This window comes from Grus americana, unplaced genomic scaffold, assembly GCF_028858705.1.
Source record: "Grus americana isolate bGruAme1 unplaced genomic scaffold, bGruAme1.mat scaffold_330, whole genome shotgun sequence".
Lineage (NCBI taxonomy): Eukaryota > Metazoa > Chordata > Aves > Gruiformes > Gruidae > Grus > Grus americana.
The window spans coordinates 17,331-37,894 of NW_026561609.1; the positions used below are offsets into that span (position 1 = coordinate 17,331).

General features: G+C 69.3%; 2 protein-coding genes and 1 non-coding gene across 4 annotated transcripts; 2 read left to right on the forward strand and 1 right to left on the reverse strand.

The window, feature by feature from the left end:
* Positions 1-652: 652 nt before the first annotated feature.
* On the reverse strand, positions 653-13,625 carry LOC129200585 (serine/threonine-protein kinase LMTK3-like). Its single transcript, XM_054811902.1, has 16 exons — positions 13,602-13,625; positions 13,418-13,549; positions 11,595-11,729; positions 11,334-11,478; positions 10,026-10,102; positions 9,821-9,939; positions 9,622-9,709; positions 9,014-9,162; positions 8,625-8,709; positions 7,825-7,946; positions 6,989-7,138; positions 2,965-6,716; positions 2,015-2,373; positions 1,805-1,892; positions 1,245-1,385; positions 653-968 (listed from the first exon to the last, which is right to left on the reverse strand). Exons 1-16 carry the CDS (start codon positions 13,623-13,625, stop codon positions 952-954), a joined length of 5,583 nt encoding a protein of 1,860 aa, XP_054667877.1. The 3' UTR covers positions 653-951.
* A 2,196-nt stretch (positions 13,626-15,821) lies between these two features.
* On the forward strand, positions 15,822-19,788 carry RPS9 (ribosomal protein S9). 2 transcript variants are annotated; one of them, XM_054811903.1, is made up of 6 exons: positions 15,822-15,944; positions 16,813-16,918; positions 17,034-17,156; positions 17,998-18,184; positions 18,986-19,199; positions 19,722-19,788. In XM_054811903.1, exons 2-5 carry the CDS (start codon positions 16,822-16,824, stop codon positions 19,161-19,163), a joined length of 585 nt encoding a protein of 194 aa, XP_054667878.1. In that variant the 5' UTR covers positions 15,822-15,944; positions 16,813-16,821; the 3' UTR covers positions 19,164-19,199; positions 19,722-19,788. The 2 variants fall into 2 exon arrangements, with proteins under 2 accessions (XP_054667878.1, XP_054667879.1); XM_054811904.1 differs by lacking the exon at positions 15,822-15,944 and adding an exon at positions 15,945-16,083.
* LOC129200588 (small nucleolar RNA SNORD88) lies at positions 19,537-19,635 on the forward strand. Its single transcript, XR_008574996.1, has one exon. It is a non-coding gene; the product is annotated as a small nucleolar RNA SNORD88 (small nucleolar RNA).
* Positions 19,789-20,564: the final 776 nt, after the last annotated feature.

Consider the following 20,564-nt stretch of genomic DNA (forward strand, 5'->3'; position numbering starts at 1 on the left):
GCGGGGGGGGGGATCAGAGCGGCTCAGGGCGGGGGGGGAGGGGGGGCACAACTGCCCCTCCCCCACTATGGCATGGGGCAGCGCTGCCCCCCAGTACAGACCAGTGGGGGGGGCCCAGCTCCCAGTATAAACCAGTATAAACCAGTTGGGGGGCCCCAGCTCCCAGTATAAACCAGTTGGGGGGGGCCCAGCTCCCAGTATAAACCAGTTGGGGGGCCCAGCTCCCAGTATAAACCAGCCCCCCCGCAGTACAGACCAGTTGGGGGGCCCCAGCTCCCAGTATAAACCAGTTGGGGGGCCCAGCTCCCAGTATAAACCAGCCCCCCCCAGTACAGACCAGTTGGGGGGCCCCAGCTCCCAGTATAAACCAGTATAAACCAGTTGGGGGGGGCCAGCTCCCAGTATAAACCAGCCCCCCCCAATACAGACCAGTTGGGGGGGGGCCCAGCTCCCAGTACAACCCAGTGCCCCCCCCAGTACAAACCAGTACACGCCACACTGTTCCCAGTAAAAGCCAGGCCTGGAGGTTTTTTTTTTTTTAATGCCCCCCCCCCCCCAACCACCCCACCCCCCCCAAACTTTGACCCTCCCCCCTCCCCCCAAAATCCGCCCCTCCCCCACCCCGGGGGGGGGGTTTCGTCCTCTGGACCCCCAAGTTTGGCACTGGGGGGGCTACATGGGGGCAGGGCCCCCCCTTGCTGGGTCTGGGGAGGGGGCGGGGGGGCCCCCCCATTTCCGTACGGGGCGGGGGGGGGGATTTCCCCACCCCCCCCAAAAGTCACTGTAGAAAAGGAATGGGGGGGGGGAGGGGGGGCGGGTTCCCCCAAATCTGGTCGAGCCCCTCCCCCCCCCGCTATAGGAGGGGGCTTTGGGAGGGGGGAGGGGCAGCGGTGGGGCCCCCCCCAAAAGTGGCTGCGATGGGGGGGGGGCAGAGCTCCATCCCCCCCCCGGTCAGTTCTCGATGGGGGCTGGAAAAGGGGGAGGGGGGGGTCAGGTACCCCCAGATCCAGCCCCTCCCCCCAAGACCCCCCCGACCTCCAGCTCTGACCCTTTGCCCCCCTCAGCCCCCCCCAAAACCCCTTATCTGCCCCCCCCGCCCCCCAGATCTGCCCCATTGCCCCCCCCACCCCCTTATTCCCCTCCCCCCCGGCCCCCCCCCGCCCCCCCCAATCCGCACCCCCCCCCCCCGGGATACCCCAAGCCCCCCAGATCTGCCCCCCAGCCCCCCCCCCCCCCCCACTCACGGGCCGTGGGGAGCTCGGGCTCGGGGGGGCCCCGGGGGGGCTCCAGCGCGGGGGAGACAGTGAAGCGGGTGCCACGCCGGGGGTCCCCACCCAGGGGGGGGCCGGGGGGGCCTCGCTCCTCCTCCCACTCGAAGACCCCTCCTGTGGGGTGCTGGGGGGGTCAGGGACCCCCCCCCCAAAGCCCAGAACCCCCCCAATGGGGCAGGGACCCCCCCCAAAGCTCAGGACCCCCCCAAGGGGGAAGGGACACCCCCCCCCCGGGACCCCCCAGTGCTCAGGACCCCCCCTCAATGGGTCAGGGACCCCCCCCCAAAGCCTAGAACCCCCCCAATGGGGCAGGGACCCCCCCCAGGGACACCCCCAAAGCTCAGGACCCCCCTGCTATGGGGCAGGGACCCCCCCATGCCCCAGACCCCCCCAGTAGGGCAGGGACCCCCCCCAGGGACCCCCCCCATGCCCCAGGCCCCCCCCAGTAGGGCAGGGCCCCCCCCAGGACCCCCCCAATGGGGCCGCCCCCCCCCCCCCCCGCCCCGGGTCCTCCCCCCGGCGGCAGCACCCACCGATTCCGTCAGGGGGCGCAAAAGCGTCGGGGGCCGCGCCCTCCCCCTCGGCGGCGCTCTGGCAGCTCAACTCGTTGGTGGGCGTCTCCTGCGCGAGTGGGCGGAGCCTTTCAGCGCTGACCACGCCCCCTCCCCCTTTAGCTCCTCCCCTCCTCCTATGGGCGGTGCCTCCCGCCGCCCCCTCCGCCTATGAGCGCCGTCCCCGCACACCTGGTCGAAGAGGTAGACGGTGACGTCATCGAAGAAGGACACCATCTTGCGCTTGCGCGCTAGCGCCGCTTCCGCTTCCGCTTCCGCCGCGGCCCGCGGTGACTTGAGGAGGCCCCGGAGGCCGCGTCCGTCCCAGCGGGTCACCACGACCGGCACCACCGGCCCCGCGGGGCCGCCCCCGCCCGCCGCCGCTTCCTCGGCCTCCTCTTCCTCCTCCTCTTCCTCTTCCTCCTCTTCCTCTTCCTCTGCCGGAGCTCCCCGCGCCTCGGCTGCTTCCCAGCGTGGAGCCCGAGGGCCGCGGCGGGGGAAAGGCCGCAGGGCCAGGGGGGGCAGGGGGAGAGAGAGGCGGGAGGCCTTCGCTGGAGGGGGGGGGGGGGGGGCGGGTTGGGGGGCAGAGGGGGCGGAGAGGGGGCAGTGGGGCAGGTTGGGGGGCAGGGAGGAGTTGTAGGGCGAGTTGGGGAGTTAGGGGGGCAGGTTGGGGGGCAGAGAGGAGGCAGTGGGGCAGGTTGGGGAGTTGGGGGGGCAGGTTGGGGGGCAGAGGGGACAATAGGGCAGGTTGGGGGGCGGAGAGGAGTTGTAGGGCAGGTTGGGGAGTTAGGGGGGGCAGAGGGAGCAATAGGGCAGGTTGGGGGGCAGTGGGGCAGGTTGGGGGGCAGACAGGAGTTGTAGGGCAGGTTAGGGGGCAGTGGGGCAGGTTGGGGGGCAGAGGGGGCAATAGGGCAGATTGGGGGGCAGGGAGGAGTTGTAGGGTGGGTTGGGGGGCAGAGGGGAGTTGGGGGGGCGGGGAGGCAGTGGGGCAAGGTGGGGGGCAGAGAAAAAGGGACAAAAAGAGTCAAAAAGGGGGGGCAGGAAGGTGCCCCCCCCTTCCCACAATGCACCTCACCCCCCCCCCTTTCCTGCCCCCCAAAACCCCCCCTTCTCCCCCCGACCCCTCCCCGTCCCTCACCCACCTCGGATGTCGGCGCTGCTGGGGGTGACCGCGGGGACCGGGGTGACCGCGGGGACGTCGGCGACGACGTCGGCGTCGCCGTTGTCCCCCCCCAGCCCCGCGCCGGCCCCCCCCCCCCGCCCCTGGAAGTCGGGGTGCCCGTCCCGTCCCCGGGGTGCCAGCAGATTTCGGGTGACGTCCTCGCGCAGGGTGACCTGCAGCCGCTCCTGGCACACCTGCACCACGAACCCCCCCTCGGCGGTGGCCCCGGGGACGTCCCCGTCCCTGTCCCCCTGCCCGCGGCGGGACGCGGGGGTCCCCGGTGTCACCGTCGCCCCGGCGGTGCCACCACCGCCAACGACGACCCCTGCCGCGGGGGACGGGGACGTCTCCGTCTCGTAGCCGCTGTCCCCGGGGCGCTGGTTCGGCGAGGATGGGGACGCCCGTGGGGACGGGGACGCCTCGGGGGGTCCCTTTGGGGATGGCTCCCCCAGGGGGTTGGCTGGGGACCCTCTTGGGGACCTCGTCGGGGGGGGCGTCTCTTGGCGTCTCTTTGGGGACGCCTTCGGGGGCGTCTCTTGGCGTCTCCTCGGGGACGTCTCCGAACATCTCCTTGGGGACGCCGTCGTCTCCAGACATCTTTTCGGGGACCCCCGTGGGGACGACGTCATCTCTTGGCGCTTCCTCGGGGACGTCTCCGAACATCTCCTTGGGGACCCCCGCGGGGACAACTCTTGGAGTCTCCTTGGGGACATCTCCAGACGTCTCCTTGGGGACGTCGTCTCTTGGCGTCTCTTCGGGGACCCCCGCGGGGACGTCTCTGAGCATCTCTTTGGGGACCCCCGCGGGGACACCTCCTGCAACCTCCTTGGCGACGCCTTCGGGGACTTGGGGGGGCCGTTGCTTGGGGACCCCTTTGGGGACTTTGCCGAGCGCCGCCTTGGGGACCCCTCGGGGACCTTCTCTGGGGACGCCTTTGGGGACGTCTCTGGGCGCCTCCTCGGAGCCCCTTCTGCGGACCCCTGGGGACCCCTTTCCGGGGAGCCCCTCGGGCAGCTCCGTGGGGACGCCCCTGGGGACCCCTTTGGGGACGCCCCTGGGGACCCCGTCGGGGACGTCTCTGGGGACCCCGTCGGGGACGTCCCTTGGCACCCCTCTGCCCCCTGCCCCGCAGCCCCCTTTGGGGATGTCCCTTGGCACCTCCCCGTGCCCCCCCTTGGGTCGCAGGGCCCGGCCGGCGGGGGGGTGACCGCGGGGGGGTCCCCGAGGGGGTCCCCGAGACCCCCGGGCACCAGGGCCACCCTCTCCTCCTCGGGACCCTCGGCCAGCGCGGCCAGCGGCGCCACGGCCACGGGGACGCCGGCGCCCGGGAAGGGGGACCCTGGCGGGGGTCCCCAAGGACCCCCCTGGGGAAAACCCTCCCTCGGGGACGTCCCTGGCGCCCCGGGCGCTGCCCCCTGCGTCCACGGGGACGTCCCCGGCGCCCCGGGTGCCGTCGTCACGTCTGTCCAACGCGCCCACGGGGACGTCCCCGGCCCTCGTGCCCCCGGCGCCGTCGCGTCCGTCTGAGGGGGCGTCCCCGGTGCCGAAGGGGACATCTCCCGTGCGGAAGGGGACGTCCCTTCTGCCCCAGGTGCCACCCCTGATGGGGTAGGTGACGTCTCTTGCGTCCACGGGGACGTTTCCGGTGCCGCGGGGGACGTCCCGTGTCCCCCGGGCACCGTCTCTCGCGCCAAAGGGGACATTTCGTACGCCCAAGGGGACGCCCCCGCTGCCCTGGGGGACGTCTCTCGTGCGGGTGCCACCTCCTGCGCCCACGGGGACATCGCCGCCGCCGAAGGGGACGTCCCTGGTGTCGAAGGTGGCCTCTCTTGAGTCAACGGTGGCCTCTCTCGTCCCCACGGGGCCACCTCTGCTGCCGCGGGGGACGTCCCTCGCGTCCTGGGCGCCGTCTCTCCTCCCAAAGGCGACGTCTCTCGTCCCCACGGGGACGTCTCCGGTGCCGAAGGTGCCACCTCTGCCATCGGCGGTGGCCTCTCTCGTCCCCACGGGGACACCTCCGTCGCCAAAGGGGACGTCCCTCGTGTCCCAGGCACCGCGTCCGGCGTCACGGGCGACGTTCCTTGTCCCCACGGCACCGTCTGGGGTGCCAAAGGGGACGTCCCTCGCGGCCCGGGTGCCGCCTCTCGCGTCAGCGGTGGCATCTCTCGTCCCCGCGGTGCCGCCGCTCGCGTCAGCGCCGCCATCTCTGGCGGCAAAGCTGACATCCCTTGTCCCCACGGGGTCATCTCCAGTGCCAAAGGGGACGTCCCTCGTGTCAACGGTGGCCTCTCTTGAGTCAACGGTGGCCTCTCTCGTCCCCACGGGGCCACCTCTGATGCCAAAGGGGACGTCCCTCGTGCCCCGGGTGCCATCTCTCGTCTTGGCGGTGGCCTCTCTTGTCCCCACGGGGCCAGCTCCAGCGCTAAAGGGGACGTCCCTCGTGTCAGAGGTGGCCTCTCTTGTGTCGACGATGACCCGTCTTGTCCCCACGAGGCCACCTCCGATGCCAAAGGGGACGTCCCTCGTGCCCCGGGTGCCATCTCCCTTGTCAACAGCGGCCGCTCTTGCATCAACGGTGGCCGCTCTTGTCCCCACGGGGCCACCTCCAGTTCCAAAGGGGACGTCGCCCGCGCCCCGGGGGCCACCTCTCTCATCAGCGATGACCTCTCTTGTCCCCACGGGGCCATCTCCAGTGACAAAGGGGACGTCCCTTGCGTCAACGCTGGCCTCTCTCTCGTCAACGAAGACCTCTCTTGTGTCAACGGTGGCCGCTCTTGGCCCCACGGGGCCACCTCCAGTTCCAAAGGGGACGTCCCCCGCGCCCCGGGGGCCACCTCTCTGCTGGCCGACGGCCCCTCTTGTCCCCACGCTGTCCCCTCGTCTCTCCCCGCCGCCGCCCCCCTCCCCTCCGGCCCCCAAATCCCGGGTTGACCGGTGGCCTCGGTGGCCTCGGTGGCCTCGGGACACTCCACCAAGGAGCCCCTCTCAGCCCGTAGGGACGAATCGTCCCCGGCGCTGTCACAACGGGGGCGCAGGGGGGCCCCCCGTTCCCGCCACCCCCGCACCACCTCGGCGCGGGCCAGGGCGCAGGTACAGGGGGGTGGGGGGGCGTCCCCGTCGTCCCCCTCCTCGTCCCCCCGGCAGAGGGGACAGGCCAGGGGACGTCGGGGGCTGCTCCCCCCGCTGCCGGCCGTGCTCCCCGCCGAGCTGCGCTCCCCCCACCCTTCCCCGGCCCCCCCCATCAGCGCCGTCTCCTGCACCCCCCGAAAGGGATTGAGCCCCCCGCGACGACTGGGGACAACGGGGGGGCCGGGGGTGGCCGCCGTCCCCCCCGCGTCCCCCCCGCCCTCGTGTTCCTCCAGCCGGATGTAGTACTCGCTGCTCCCCGAGGGGCTGCGGGCGCCCAACACCGGCAGCACCCCGGGGGTCCCCAAGGTACCGGGACGGTTTTGGGGGGGGGGTACCCCCCCCGTGCGCCCCCCCCGGGCGCGTTCCCAAAGACACTCAAAGGCCAGACGTCCCCGGCTGCTCTGGGTGACGGTGAGGACGTCCTCGGGGTCGGGGCCGGGGAAGGCGTCGAGGAGGGGGAAGGCGGAGGGGGGCCGGGGCGGGGGGGCCGGAGCTGGGGACCCCCCCGGGGGACCCCGCAGGAGGGTGCTGAGTCGGCGGTGCAGCTCTTCCAGGGACGGGCGCTGGGGGGGCGGGCGCCAGCAGGACTGCAGCACCCCGAACCTGTGGGTGGCACGGGGCGGGGGGGGGGGGGGGGGGAACAGGGACGGTGAGGGGGGGGTGCGGGGACACCCCGGGGGACGGGGACCCCGTGGGGGGGGGACAGGGACGGGGACACCCCAGGGATGGGCACCCCCCGCCGCCGGGGGACAGGGACAGACGGCAGGACACAGCCGGTGTCGGGGGGGGGTCGGGGGTCCCGGTGTCGTGTCCCCCCCCGGTGTCCCCACAGTGTCGTGTGTCGCCCCCCTCGAGCCCGGTGTCCCCCCACTCACCAGCCGTCGGCGTGGGGCAGGCGGAGCCGGGGGCGGCCGAGGGCCAGCGGGCGCCGACGCATCAGGCAGCCGAGGAGCTCCTGGTCCGAGAGGTGCCGGTAGGGCTGGACCCCCAACTCGAACAGCTCCCACAGCGTCACCCCCAGCGACCTGACCGCGACACCGCGACGCTCGTCACCGGCAGATGATGTACCGCGCGGCGTCGCAACACCGTGACGCTCGTCGCCACCCCGTCGGGTGCCGTGGCACCACAACACCCTCACGCCGGGGACCACCGCGGCATCGCGACACCACAACGCCGTCACCCTGGGCACCGTCCCAGCTGGCACCGTGGCATCGCGACACCGTCCCGCCTGGGTACCGTGCGGCTGTTCGCAGGGTACAACGGGACATGGGGACAGCGTAACGCCGTCACGGGTGGGCACCGTGGCACCCCAGCACTGTGACACCGGGACCGTCCAACACCGTCACACCCCAACACTGTCACACCCCGACACCAGGACACCCCAACATGGTCACACCAGGACACCGTCACACCCCAACACTGTCACACCCCGTCACACCCCGACACCGTCACACCCCAAAACCTCACACCCCGACACCGTCACACCCCAACACCGTCACACCGTGACATCCCCACACTGTGACACCCCAACACGGTGACACCAGGACCCCATCACACCCCGCCCCGCCAGGACACCCCAACCCTGTCACAAGGTGACACCACCACACCGCGCCGCTGGCCCATGCGTGTCCCCGACGTCTCCCCCCCCCCCCCCAGCGTCCGCGGTGTCACCCGGTGTCCCCGACGGTCCCTGTGCCCCCCCCCCACTCACCAGACGTTGCTCTCCTTGCTCTGCTCTGCCACCGCGAGGGTCCCCCGGCTCTCGGCCAGCAGCTCGGGGGCCACCCAGCGCAGGGGGACCCACAGCCGCTCGGGGGTGACGTAGTAGTCCTCCTGGGGGGGGGGGGGGGGGGTGTCACCCGTTGTCCCCAGCCCTGTCCCCAGCCCGGCCCCCCCCAGCAGGTTCCAGTTGTGTCCCGGTGGGTCTCCAGCTTTGTCACCTCGTCCTGGCTGGTGCCTGTCCCCAACCCAGCCGGTCCCCGTGTCCCCTCCCTGATGGTCCCCATCCCCGTGTGTGTGTGTGTGTCCCCCCAGCCCCGTCCCCAATCCTGGTCATCCTCCTGTGTCCCTGTCCCCGTGTCCCCCCCCATCCCGGCCGGTCCCTGTCCCCATCCTCATGTCCCCTCCCCATCCCTGTCCCCATCCCCATCCCCGTGTCCCCCCATCCCTGTCCCCATCCCCATCCCCGTCCCCGTGTCCCCCCCATCCCTGTCCCCACCCCAGCTGATCCTTGTCCCCATCTTTGTGTCCCCCACATCCTGGCTGGTCCCCATCCCCGTCCCCGTGTCCCTCATCCCTGTCCCCATCCCCGTGTCCCCCGTCCCCGTGTCCCCCGTCCCTGTGTCCCCCGTCCCTGTCCCCATCCCTGTCCCCATCCCCGTGTCCCCCCATCCCTCTGTCCCCCCAGCCCCATCCCCGTGTTCCCCCCAGCCCCATCCCCACCCCAGCTGATCCTTGTCCCCATCCTGGTGCCCCCCCCCCCCGCCCCGTGTCCCCGCGGGTGCCACCCACCCGGTAGTTGCTGTGTGCCAGCCCGTAGTCCCCCAGCCGCACCGTCAGCTCCGAGGTCAGCAGGCAGTTGCGGAGGGCCAGGTCGCTGCGGGACCCGCTCAGCCCCCAGGCCCGGGGGGGACCCAGGCGTCCGGGGGGTGGGGCACGACGGACAGGGACATCCCCCCCTCCAAGGGGACACCCCCACCCCAAGGGGACAACCCCCCCTCCAAGGGGACACCCCCACCCCAAAGCAGACCCCAGGCATTCAGGGAGACCCCCACACCCCCTTGGGGATCCCCCAGCCCCCTCTGCACTGGGGGGGGGGGGACACCCAGGCACCCTGCCCCCCACCCCAGGGGTGTCCCCGTGTGTCCCCCCCCCCGAAGGGACCCAGGCCCGGGCGGTACCTGTGGACGTAGCCGTGCCGGTGAAGGTGCCGCAGCCCCAGGGTGACCTCGAGCGCCAACCGCTGCAGCGTGGCCACGTCGCGGGGGGGCAGCTCCGGCGTGTCCCCCCCAGCCCCCCGCTGCGCCCGCAGGTATCGCTTCAGGTCCCCCTGCGAGAGGACGGGGGGGGGGACGGGACACACGGGGGGGGGGGGACACACGGAGGGACATGGGGGGGGCACGGGGGGACACGGGGGGGGGGCACAGGACACTGGGGTCATTGAGGACGCTGGGGGGGCAATGGGGAAGGGGATAAAGCCCCCATGCACAAAGCCCTTCGTGCACACACCCCCCCCCCCCCGTGCAAACCCCTTGTGCACAAACCCTTTGTGCAACCTCCTCCTCGTGCAAGCCCCTTGTACAAACCCCCGCCCCGTGCACCTTCCCCGCGCAAACCCCTCATGCAAACCCCTGTGCAACCCCCCCCCCCGTGCAAACCCCCCTCATGCAAACCCCCCTCGTGCAAAACCCCCCTCGTGCAAAACCCCCCTCGTGCAAAACCCCCTCGTGCAAACCCCCCCTCGTGCAAACCCCCCCTCGTGCAAACCCCCCCTCGTGCGAGCGCTCACCAGCTGGCAGTACTCCATGACCAGCAGCAAGGGGCCGCTCTCCCCGCACAGCCCCAGGCACTGCAGCAAGTTGGGGTGCTGGAGGCTCCTGCAAAGCATCGGGGGGACGGGGGGGGGGGGGGGAGTGTCCCCGACATTGGGGTGTGTTGTTCCCCCCCCCCCCCCCCCGGTTTTGGGGTGTCCCCCCCCCACCCCGTACCGGTAGGGTTGAGCTTCAGCCAAGAAGCGTCGCTGCTCCGGGGCTCCGGCGCCGGCTCGAAGCTCCTTCACCACCACCTGCGCCGGGCTGGCGTCCCCCAGCAGCTCCCCCAGAATCACCTGGGGGGGGAGTAAATTTGGGGGTTCGGGGAGGTGACACCCCCCCCAAACCCGCCCCCCCACTTACACCCGGACCCCTCCCTCACCTTCCCGAACCAGCCGGTGCCGATCTCCTGGATGTAGCTCAGATGCTGCCGGCTCAAGCCTGGGGGCTTTGATGGGTCTGAAATTGGGGGTACGGGGGGGTGTTGGGGTACGGGGGGGTGTTGGGGTACGGGGGGGGTGCAGGGCCCTCCTCCCCCCCCCCCCAAACTCTGCCCACCCCCCAGGGTGCCGGAGGCTGCCCCGGAGTCATCTGAACCCCCCGCAATGGGGCAGGACCCATTGGGGGAACCCCGACACCTCCCCCCCCCGCCATGATGGGGCAGGATGTATTTGGGGGGGGGCTCAGTCCCACCCTCCCCCCCCATGATGGGTATTTTGGGGGGACCCTCCCCCAATCTCAGCTGCCGGTGTCTCGGCGCCGTGGCGCGTCACCCCTTTGATCAGCACCCGGTGACGTTTCTGGGCCACCGGCGCCTGCCCCAGTTTTGTGTCACTCTGGGGAGGGGGGGGGGGGATCACCCCCCAAAAATGCTGGGTGTCCCCCCCACCAAATTCTGGTACCACCCCAAAGGCTGGGTGCCCCACCCCCAGATGCCACACAGAGCACCCAAGGGTGCCAAGGAGCTCACGGGAGGCCACCCAGCGCTGAGGGTGACGGACCTAGAGCACCCATGGGGGGCTGTAGAGTACCCGTAGGGTCGTTCCCCCCCCCCCCAAGCTGACCTAGAACCCCCCTTCACCCACCCCAAAGCACCTGTTGGGTGACCTAGAACCCCCCCCTTGGACCCCACTGGTGTCTGAGGGGTCCCTCTGAGCACCCATGGGACACCCCCAAGCCATTGTGTGACCTAGAACCCCCCTTCACCCAACCCAAGCACCCACGGGGCGACCTAGAACACCCACATCTGCCCCCCCCCCCCCCCAATATCTGTAGGGTCCCTCTGAGCACCCACAGGTTCCCGCCAAACCATTGGGTGAACCACAGGATCTCCCCCAGCCATTGGGTGACCTAGAACCCCCCTTTGCCCACCCCAAAGCCCCCATTGGGTGACCTAGAACACCCATATCCCCCTCCCCAGTATTTGTGGGGTCCCTCTGAGCACCCATAGGTCCCCCCCAAGCCATTGGGTGACCTCTGAGCACCCATGGGACCCCCCCCACCCATTGGGTGACCTAGAACACCCATACCCACCCACACCCCCCCCAGTATCTGTGGGGTCCCTCTGAGCACCCATGGGACCCTGCACCCATTGGGTGACCTAGAACCCCCCCTTGGACCCCGCCGAGCGCCTATCGGGTGCCTCCCACCCTCTCCCCATCGCCACCCCCACCCCCCCAGCACCCCTTACCGGTGGGGGGGGGCGGGGGGCCGGGCCCCCCCACCTCACCCAAGGGCAGGACGTAGACGTCGGGCAGGGACGGGGACGACGAGGTTTCCTCCGCCGGCGGCGTGAACTCCCCGGAGTCTTCCTCCCCCTCGGGGTTCTCGAACTCCTGGGTTCCCCCCGGGGTGGGGGGTGGGGGTCAGAGGTCATCAAGGGGTGGCCCTCCCCCTCCCCCATCTCCCACCATGATTTGGGGGGGGGGGCGGGGCACGCGACACCCCTCACCTTGAAGCCGACATCGCCCCGTTTGCAGCAGAGGCAGGTGAGGAGGAGGAGGACGAAGGCCACCAGCCCCGAGCAGGAGATGAGCACCACGGCGTAGGGGGGGGGGCAGCGGCCCCCGCCCCGGGGGGAGGCTCCCTGGAGGGGGGGGAGGGAGAAGGATTTGGATTTGGGGGGGCTCCATGGGGCTGTAGGGGCCGTGGGGGGTGGTTTGGGGGGGGGGGGATCGGATTGGGGGGCCCCATGGGGGTGATTTTGGGGGGGCCTTGGGGTGATGGGGGGCACCCTGGCTGGAGGGGGGGCATGGGGTGAATTGGGGGGGGGGCCTGGCTGGTGGGGGCCATGGGGCTGGGGGCGGGGGGGGGGTGAGGGTGATTTTGGGGGTCCCATGGGGCTGGGGAGGGTCCCATGGAAGGGGTGCCATGGGTGGAGGGGGTCCCAGAAATGGGGGGGTCCTGGGGGTGGGTGGTCTCTGGGGTGGGGATGTCCCATGGGTGGGGGGTCCCATGGGTGGGGGGTCCCATGGGTGGGGGGGGTCCCTCAGCCATTTCCATCCAGCCAAGCCCTGGGGGGGGATCCAGGCCCCCCACCCCCCCCACACCAGGGGCCCGATCCTGCCTCGGGGACATGGGGGGGGGGGGTCCAGACACCTGGGGTCCCTCCCCCCAGCCCCCCCCCATCCTTTTCCAGCCGGGGCATTGGGGGGGGGGGGGCGCCGGGGACAACGACAAGGGGGCTGGGGACCGCGGGGGGGGGGGGGGAGCGATGGGGGGGGACACGACAGGGGCTGGGGACAATGGGGGGGCTGGGGACAGGGGAGGGGACGGGGGGCGGGGGGGGAAAGGGACAACGGGTGGCTGGGGACAATGCGGGGATGGGGGGGGGGGCAGGGCCGGGGAGGGTTTGGGGTGACGGCGGGAGGGACGGAGGGATGGGGACGCCAGGGCTGGGGACAGCGGGGGGGGCACACGGGATTGGGGGGGGCCGGGGGGGGCTGGGGACAACGGGGGGATTGGGACGACGGAGAGAGAGGGACAACGGAGGGCTGGGGACAAGGGGGGGACGGGGACAAGGGATGAGATGGCAGAGCCGGGGGGGGGGGGGGCTGGGGGGGGGAGCACGGGGGGGGGGGGGGCGGAGGCGGGGGGGGGGGGCGGACGGGTGTGGGGCTGGATGGACAGAGGGACGCGGGGACGGGCAGGGCCGGAGGGATGTGGGGACGGACGGATGTGGGGACAGAGGGACGCGGGGAGGGATGCGGAGATGGAGGGACACGGGGACGTGGGGCTGGACGGACGCGGGGACGGAGGGACGGACGGACGGAGGGGTGGATGGGGGGATGGATGGAGGGACGGACGGACGGATGGATGGAGGGACAGACGGACGGACGGACGGATGGGGGGATGGATGGGGGGATGGACGGATGGACGGATGGGGGGATGGATGGAGGGACGGACGGATGGATGGAGGGATGGAGGGATGGAGGGATGGATGGAGGGACGGATGGATGGACAGACGGATGGATGGGGGGATGGGGGGATGGATGGGGGGATGGACGGATGGACGGATGGGGGGATGGAGGGATGGAGGGATGGAGGGGTGGATGGAGGGATGGACAGACGGACGGACGGATGGATGGGGGGATGGATGGAGGGACGGATGGATGGACAGACGGACGGACGGATGGACGGACGGGGGGATGGATGGGGGGATGGACGGACGGATGGGGGGATGGACGGATGGAGGGCCGCGGGGATGGCTGATGGATGGACGGACAGACGGACACCCAGCGGGGGGGGGGGGGCGGTGCGGGGTGCAGGACTCACCGCGGGGCGGGGGGGCCCCCAGGACGCCGTGGGGCCCGAGCGAGGCCATGGTGGCGGCGGCGGCGGCGGCGGCAGCGGCCGGCAGGAGGGGGGGGGGGGCCCGGCCGCCGCATCCCGGCCCCCGCTGGGGCCCTTAACGGGGGGCGGGCGGGGGGGGCACCGGCCGAGGGGGGGGCGGCCCGACCGGGGAGGGGGCGGCCGGTGCCATCCTGGGTCTGGGGGGGCTGGAAAAGGGGGGGGGGGGGGATAAAGGAGGGAGTAGAGGAGGGGCGATGGGGGGCTCTAAGGGGGGGCTATAGAGGGGGGGTGGGGGGGACAATGGGGGGCTAGAAGAGGGACTGGGGGGGCAAAGGGGGGGTCGGAGCGAGAATGGGGGACAAGGGAGGGGCGGTAAATGGGGGGGCAGCAGAGGGGATGGGGGGGCAGTAAATGGGGGGGGCAACGGCGGGGCTGGGGGGGGCAGTGGGGGGGGCAGTAAATGGGGGAGGGCAGTAAATGGGCTGGGGGGTGGCGGGGGGGGGGTGGGGGGGGCAATTTGGGGGTGCTGGGGGGCGGCAGCGGGCCCGGGGGGGGATCGGGGCGGCGGAGGCGGCCGAGGAGCCGCCGGCGCGGCCGTGCGGGAGCGGTGCTGCCCCCCCCCCCCCCGGCCCCCCCGGCCCCGCCCCGCCGTCCGCCGCCTCCTATTGGTCGAGGGGTCTGCTCGTCAGCGTGGGTGCCGCCCTCCCGGCGCGGGGCGGGGCGCGGGATGCAGGGGGTTGCCATGGCGACGGGGCTGGGTACCACGGGGGGCGGGGCGGGGGGTGAGGGGGGAGATGGGGGACGGGGGACGGGGACACGGGGGGATTTGGGGGGACACGGGGGGGCACGGGGGAGGCATTTGGGGGGATACTGGGGGGGGACACGGGGGGGGACACGGGGGGGATATTGGGGGGGCCACGGGGGGATATTGGGGGGGGACACGGGGGGGACACGGGGGGGACACGGGGGGGGACACGGGGGGGATATTGGGGGGGCCACGGGGGGATATTGGGGGGGGACACGGGGGGGACACGGGGGGGGACACGGGGGGGGACACGGGGGGGACACGGGGGGGGGACACGGGGGGGATATTGGGGGGACCACGGGGGGATATTGGGGGGGGACACGGGGGGGGACACGGGGGGGGACACGAGGGGGATATTGGGGGGGCCACGATGGGGGATGTAAGGAGACGGGGGGGACACACGGGGGGATATTGGGGGGGATATGGGGGGGCCACGGGGGGGATATTGGGGGGGGCCACGGGGGGGACGAGGAGGTGGAGATGGAGGGGACCCGAGGGTGAACATTTGGGGGCCACGGGGGGGCACGGGGGGGGGCATTTGGGGGGATATTGGGGGGACACGGGGGGATACTGGGGGGGGACACGGGGGGGGACATTTGGGGGGGCCACGGGGGGATATTGGGGGGACACCATGGGGGACATAAGGACACGGGGGGGGGGGAAACGAGGGGGGATATTGGGGGCGACATGGGGGGGACACGGGGGGGGGACATTTGGGGGGACACGGGGGGATATGGGGGGGCACGGAGGGGATATTGGGGGGACACGATGTGGGACGTAAGGACACGGGGGGGGACACGACACAGGGGGATGGGGGGGGACGTGCAGGAGGGGCCACGCGGGGGCCACACACCCCCCCGCCCCCGCATGTTGGGGACATGGGGGCCACCAGCTGTCCGGGGACCCCCGGGTCACGTGTGACGTGTGCACGGACGGCGACACGCTCAGACACGGGTGGGTGACACGCGTGGACATGCCGGTGATGCGTGCCTCGGCAAGGCGACGCCCGCGGACACACGCGGCGACACAGCGGGACGCACATGGGTGACGCGTGTCCACACGTAGCGACGCACGCGAATGCCCTGGAACACACGGGTGACACGCGTCGAGGCAAGGTGACACGCGTGGACGCACGGCGACACATGTCTGCACGCGGTGACACATGTGTGCGCACGGGGACACACCAGTGACGCGTCCACGGAGAGTGATGCAAGGTGACACAGTGGGGACGTGTGTCCACGCACAGTGACACACGTGGACACACACAGGGGCACATGGTGACACGCGTCCACACGCAGTGACACCCGTGGACGCACAGGGGACACGTGTCCAGGCACAGTGACACGCGTGGACACACGGTGACACCCAGGGGACACGTGTCCGGGCTCGGTGACACCCGTGGACACACCCGGACACACACGAGTGACACGCGTCCCGCGTGGGGACACCCGCAGCATCGAACACACGGCTCGGAGGACCCCGCGCTCCCCCCTCCCTCCCGGAAACATGGCGCCGCCCACACGGGGCCGCTCCCCCTCTCGGTGCTCCTCAGGCGCGCTCAGCCATTGGCCACCGCGACGCGCTCGACGCGCCTTCCCATTGGCTGGTCCCGTGCGAGAGGCGGGGATCTCCCCCCGGCCTATATAAAGCGGCGCTGGCGGCCGCGCACCTCCTTTCCGTCACCGCGGTCGCCGCGGAGTTGAGGTGAGGGCGGCCCGGGCAGACCGGGACCGGTACCGGGGCCAGCTCGGGGTTCAGGCCGGTTCCCTCAGGGTGAACCGAGACCGGAGGCGGAGGCAGCGGCGGCGGCGAGGCCCGGGCTGGGCTGCGGCCTTGTGCGGAGGTCTCCGGCTTCTTTACGCATGCGCGGGGACGCGATGGCGCATGCGCGGGGACCAGAGGCCGAGTGTCCCTTTGCTCTCAGGCCGGGCCGCGCATGCGCAGAGCGCAGGGGCCGACACGTGCTGTGTTGGGGGGCTCGTTTTGGGGGGTCCGGGGTCCTTGGGGGGTCCCGGGCCCTGACACCGCCTCAGGGGGTGTTTTGGGGGGGCCTTCTGGATCCCCACGGACGTTCCGGGGAGGTCCCACCGCACAACGTTGACTTAAGAGGGGGCCGTGGGCTCATTTTGGGGGTGCCCAGGACCCCCAAGGGGCCTCTGGGGGGGTCCCAGCCCTTGAGACCACCCGAGGGGGTGATTTGGGGGTACCCTGGATCCCCACGGGGGCTTTGGGGGGCGTCCCAGCCCGTGACACTGCCCCAGTGGGTGTTTTGGGGGGCCCAGCGTTGCTCTGAGGAACCAGACACACACACACCCCCGGCTATTGGGGGGCTGGAGCCCATCAGGCCTTACAGCCCCCCAAAACCAGCCCTCACCCCCCCAGGTAATTTTGCTGAGGACACACACACATATCAGCACAAATTTAATTTGGGGGGGGGACACAACACCTCCAATTCCTTCTTGGGGTGGCTGTCGCTCACCTAGAACCACCCCTTTTATTGGGGTGGGGGCACCCCCAACAGCAGGGGGGCTCAAATCTCCTCTTCCCCCCCCCCCAAAAAACCAACAAAAAGACCACCGCCATGCCGGTCGCCCGGAGCTGGGTTTGCCGAAAAACCTACGTCACCCCTCGCCGTCCCTTCGAGAAATCCCGCCTCGACCAGGAGCTGAAGCTCATCGGTGAGTTTTGGGGGGGGGGGGGGGACACGCTGGGGAAATGCAGGGGAGGGGCTGAGGAAGGTTTTGGGGACCCCTCCCCTTGACATTCCGTGCCCCCCCCCTCCCCGTTTCCCAGGGGAATACGGGCTGCGGAACAAGCGGGAGGTCTGGCGGGTCAAGTTCACCCTGGCCAAGATCCGGAAGGCGGCGCGGGAGCTGCTCACCCTCGACGAGAAGGACCCGCGGCGCCTCTTTGAGGGTGAGGTTTTGGGGGGAGAGGGGGGGCGCCCCCTTTTCCTCCCCGGCACCCCTTTGCCTGCTGGTTTTCCACCCCCTCTAATTTTTTCCTTTTTTTTTTTTACCCTTTTTCCTCTGTTTTTACCCCTTTTTATTCTCTTTTTGCTCCATTTTTTCCTCCTTCCTCTCTTCACCCCCTCTCTCTCCCGATTACCCCATTTTTCCTACCTCTGTCCCCCTTTTTCTTTCCCCGCCCCCTTTTCCCACTTCACCCCCACTTTTCCCCACCTTACCCCCTTTTTTCCTCCATTTCCTCACATTTTTACCTTCATTTTTTCACATTCTGAACCCCCTTTTTCTTCTGCCCCCTTCTTTCTCACCCTGTTTTCTTTCTCATCCCCTTCCTTTTTCTTTTCTGCCCCCCTTCCTTTTTCTTTTCTCTCTTTTTTCTCTCTTCTTTTTTCTCTCTTCTTTTTTCTCTCTTCTTTTTTCTCTCTTCTTTTTTCTCTCTTCTTTTTTCTCTCTTCTTTTTTCTCTCTTCTTTTTTCTCTCTTCTTTTTTCTCTCTTCTTCTTTTTTCTCTCTTCTTCTTTTTTCTCTCTTCTTCTTTTTTCTCTCTTCTTCTTTTTTCTCTCTTCTTCTTTTTTCTCTCTTCTTCTTTTTTCTCTCTTCTTCTTTTTTCTCTCTTCTTCTCTCTTCTCTCTTCTCTCTTCTCTCTTCTCTCTTCTCTCTTCTCTCTTCTCTCTTCTCTCTTCTCTCTTCTTTTTTCTTTTCCCTCTTTCCCTTTCTTCTCTTTTTCCCTTTCTTCTCTTTTTCCTTTTTCCCGCCTCAACCCCCCCTTTCTGCCCCCCCCTTCCCCCCCAGGGAACGCGCTGCTGCGGCGCCTGGTGCGCATTGGGGTGCTGGACGAGGGGAAGATGAAGCTGGATTACATCCTGGGGCTGAAGATCGAGGATTTCCTCGAGCGCCGTCTCCAGACTCAGGTCTTCAAGCTGGGCCTGGCCAAGTCCATCCACCACGCCCGTGTCCTCATCCGCCAGCGCCACATTCGGTGGGTCCCCGCTTGTCCCCCCCCCCAAACTCTTGAGGGACCCCCCGACATCGTGAACGACCCCCCAACGCCGTGAGGTTCCCCCCCCCCCGGCAGCGAAGTCGGCAAGGCTCACTGCGGCTCCGCCGTACACCTTGCGAAGGGGACGGGGGCCAAGTGCAGGTAACCGCGCCCCCCCCCCTTTAAATTTTGGGGTGCCACATGCTGCTGGACAGCCCCCCTAAATATTGAGGGGGGCACATTTGGCTCTGCACCCCTATTCTGTGCTCTGCAGCCCCCCGAGTCCTCGCTCCCCCCCTTGCAAAGGGGCTGGGGCCCATGCTTGGCTGCCCCCCCCCTTAAATATTGGGGTGCCTTCCTTGAATTTTAGGGCCCCCTTTAAATTTTGGGGTGCAGGTGTGATTTTTGGGGTACTGCCCCCATATTTTTTGGGGGGCTCCCTCCTCTATATCCTCCCCCCTTCTCCATCCTTCCACACCCCCCCCAAGTTTAGAGAAACCCCCCGCAAAGGGGCTGGAGTTGTACCAAAGTGACCCCCCCCTTTTTGATCTTGGGGTGTGCCCCCCCTTAAATCTTTGGGTCCCTCTTAAAATTTGGGGGGCTCCTTAACTGGGGGGGCCCCCCATTTTTTGAGGTACGCTCTTCCGAAGCGCTTCCCCCTCCCCATTTTTCGTGGGCTCGCTGTTTCTCAGGGCAGGGTCTCCCCAATACGGGGTAGGGGTGTCGAGGTGGGGAAAGGGGTAATTTTTTGGGGTGCTGACCCCCTCCCCGTGGGTTTTTGGGGTTCCCCCCCCCCCTTAGGGTGCGGAAGCAGGTGGTGAACATCCCGTCCTTCATCGTGCGGCTGGACTCGCAGAAACACATCGACTTCTCGCTGCGCTCCCCGTACGGGGGGGGACGCCCTGGAAGGGTCAAGCGGAAGAACGCCAAGAAGGGGCAGGGGGGCGCAGGGGGGGGCGAGGACGAGGAGGAGGACTGAGCCCCCCCAAAAAATCCGGGGGGGGACCCCGTGGGGGTGAGAGAAATGAGGAAGGGGGGGGGGGTTGGGAGAGGGGATTTGGGGTTGGGGTGAGGGTTGGGGGGTTTGGGGGGGGGGCATGTTTTGTGGGGGGAGAGGTCAGGTTTTGGGGGAGCTTGGGTGGGGATTAGGTTTTGGGGTGGGGGTCAGGTTTTTTGGGGGGCTTGGGGTGAGGGCTGGGGGGGTGTGGGGGTCACATTTTGGGGGACTGGGGGGTGTTTTGGGGGGCTGGGGGAATTGGGGTAATTGGGAGGTTTTGGGGGTGCTGGGTTTCTTTGGGGTGGGGGCAGGAATGGGGGGAGATGGGGGTGCTGGGGGGGGGGGCTGGTTTTGGGGCCCCCCATGATGGCAGCACTGGGCGCTGAACTCCCTGATGACGTCTGTGCCCCCCCCCCCAGGGGCATTGACACCCTGGGGGGGGTCTGAGGGGGCCCCGGGTTGGTTTGGGGGAGCCCTGGGGGAGATGTGGGTGGTTTTGGGGTGTCCCCCCCTCTCTAACCCCCCCTTTTTTTTCCCCAGGTCCCAGCTCCTGGATGTCGGGGTGCCCTGGGGGGGGTTAATGACAATAAATGGAATTGTCCCATCAGAGTGTCTGTGTTTGGGGGGGGCGGCGGATGCTGGGGTTTGGGGGGGGGGGGTGTCTCCCAATCCAGGGGATTTTGGGGGACCCCAATTTTTGGGGGGTGTCCAGACCCCTCAGTTTTGGGGGGGGGGGGGCTGGGTGCCTGGGTTCCTCAGAGGGGATTTGGGGGGGTGGGGGGTGTTTGGACCCCTCAAGTTTGGGGTGATCTGGATGCCTGGGCTCCTCAGTGTTATTTTTGGGGGGGGGTCCCCAATCTTGGGGTGGGGGGGGGAGCCAGGAGCCCTCATGTTTTTGGGGAACCCGGATGCCTGGGTTCCTTGGAGGGGTTTGTTTTTTGGGGGGGTGGGTAGTGTGTGTGCAGACCCTGCAGGGTTTTTTTGGGGGAAAATGCCCGCATTCCCTGCAGTTTTTTTGGGGGGGGGGGGGCCCCAACGTCGGGGGTTGCCTGCACCCCTCAATTTTGGGGGATCTGTGTTCTTTTGGGGGGGTGGTGCCCAAACACTGGGGTTGGGAGGGGGGCAAGCCCTCAATTTAGGGGGTGTGGACGATATTTGGGTCCCTTGGAGGCTTTTATTGGGGGGGGGGGGGGGTGTCCCCGGGTTTGGGGGGGGGGCACGGAGCCCCGGGGGTGTTGGGAGGGAAGGGCAGACCCCCCCCCCCCCGCCACACTCAAGATGGCGGCGCCCGTATGCCGGAAGCTTTGCGTCACGTGTCACGGCGTCTACCAATAGATGCGCACCTCCGGGGGAGGCCCCGCCCCTTCGCTGTTGGCGGGAGAA

Bases quoted from the DNA above. Each gene is read 5' to 3' on its own strand.
- LOC129200585 (XM_054811902.1), bottom strand. From the start codon at position 13,625: ATGGCACCGGCCGCCCCCTCCCCG. The intron at 9,710-9,820 runs GTACGGGGTGGG...GATGCTTTGCAG, and splicing joins GCTGAAGCTCAACCCTACCG to GAGCCTCCAGCACCCCAACT. The intron at 9,163-9,621 runs GTGAGCGCTCGC...GTCCTCTCGCAG, and splicing joins TCATGGAGTACTGCCAGCTG to GGGGACCTGAAGCGATACCT.
- RPS9 (XM_054811903.1), top strand. From the start codon at position 16,822: ATGCCGGTCGCCCGGAGCTGGGTTTGCCGAAAAACCTACGTCACCCCT. The intron at 17,157-17,997 runs GTGAGGTTTTGG...CTTCCCCCCCAG, and splicing joins CCCGCGGCGCCTCTTTGAGG to GGAACGCGCTGCTGCGGCGC. The intron at 18,185-18,985 runs GTGGGTCCCCGC...CCCCCCCCTTAG, and splicing joins ATCCGCCAGCGCCACATTCG to GGTGCGGAAGCAGGTGGTGA.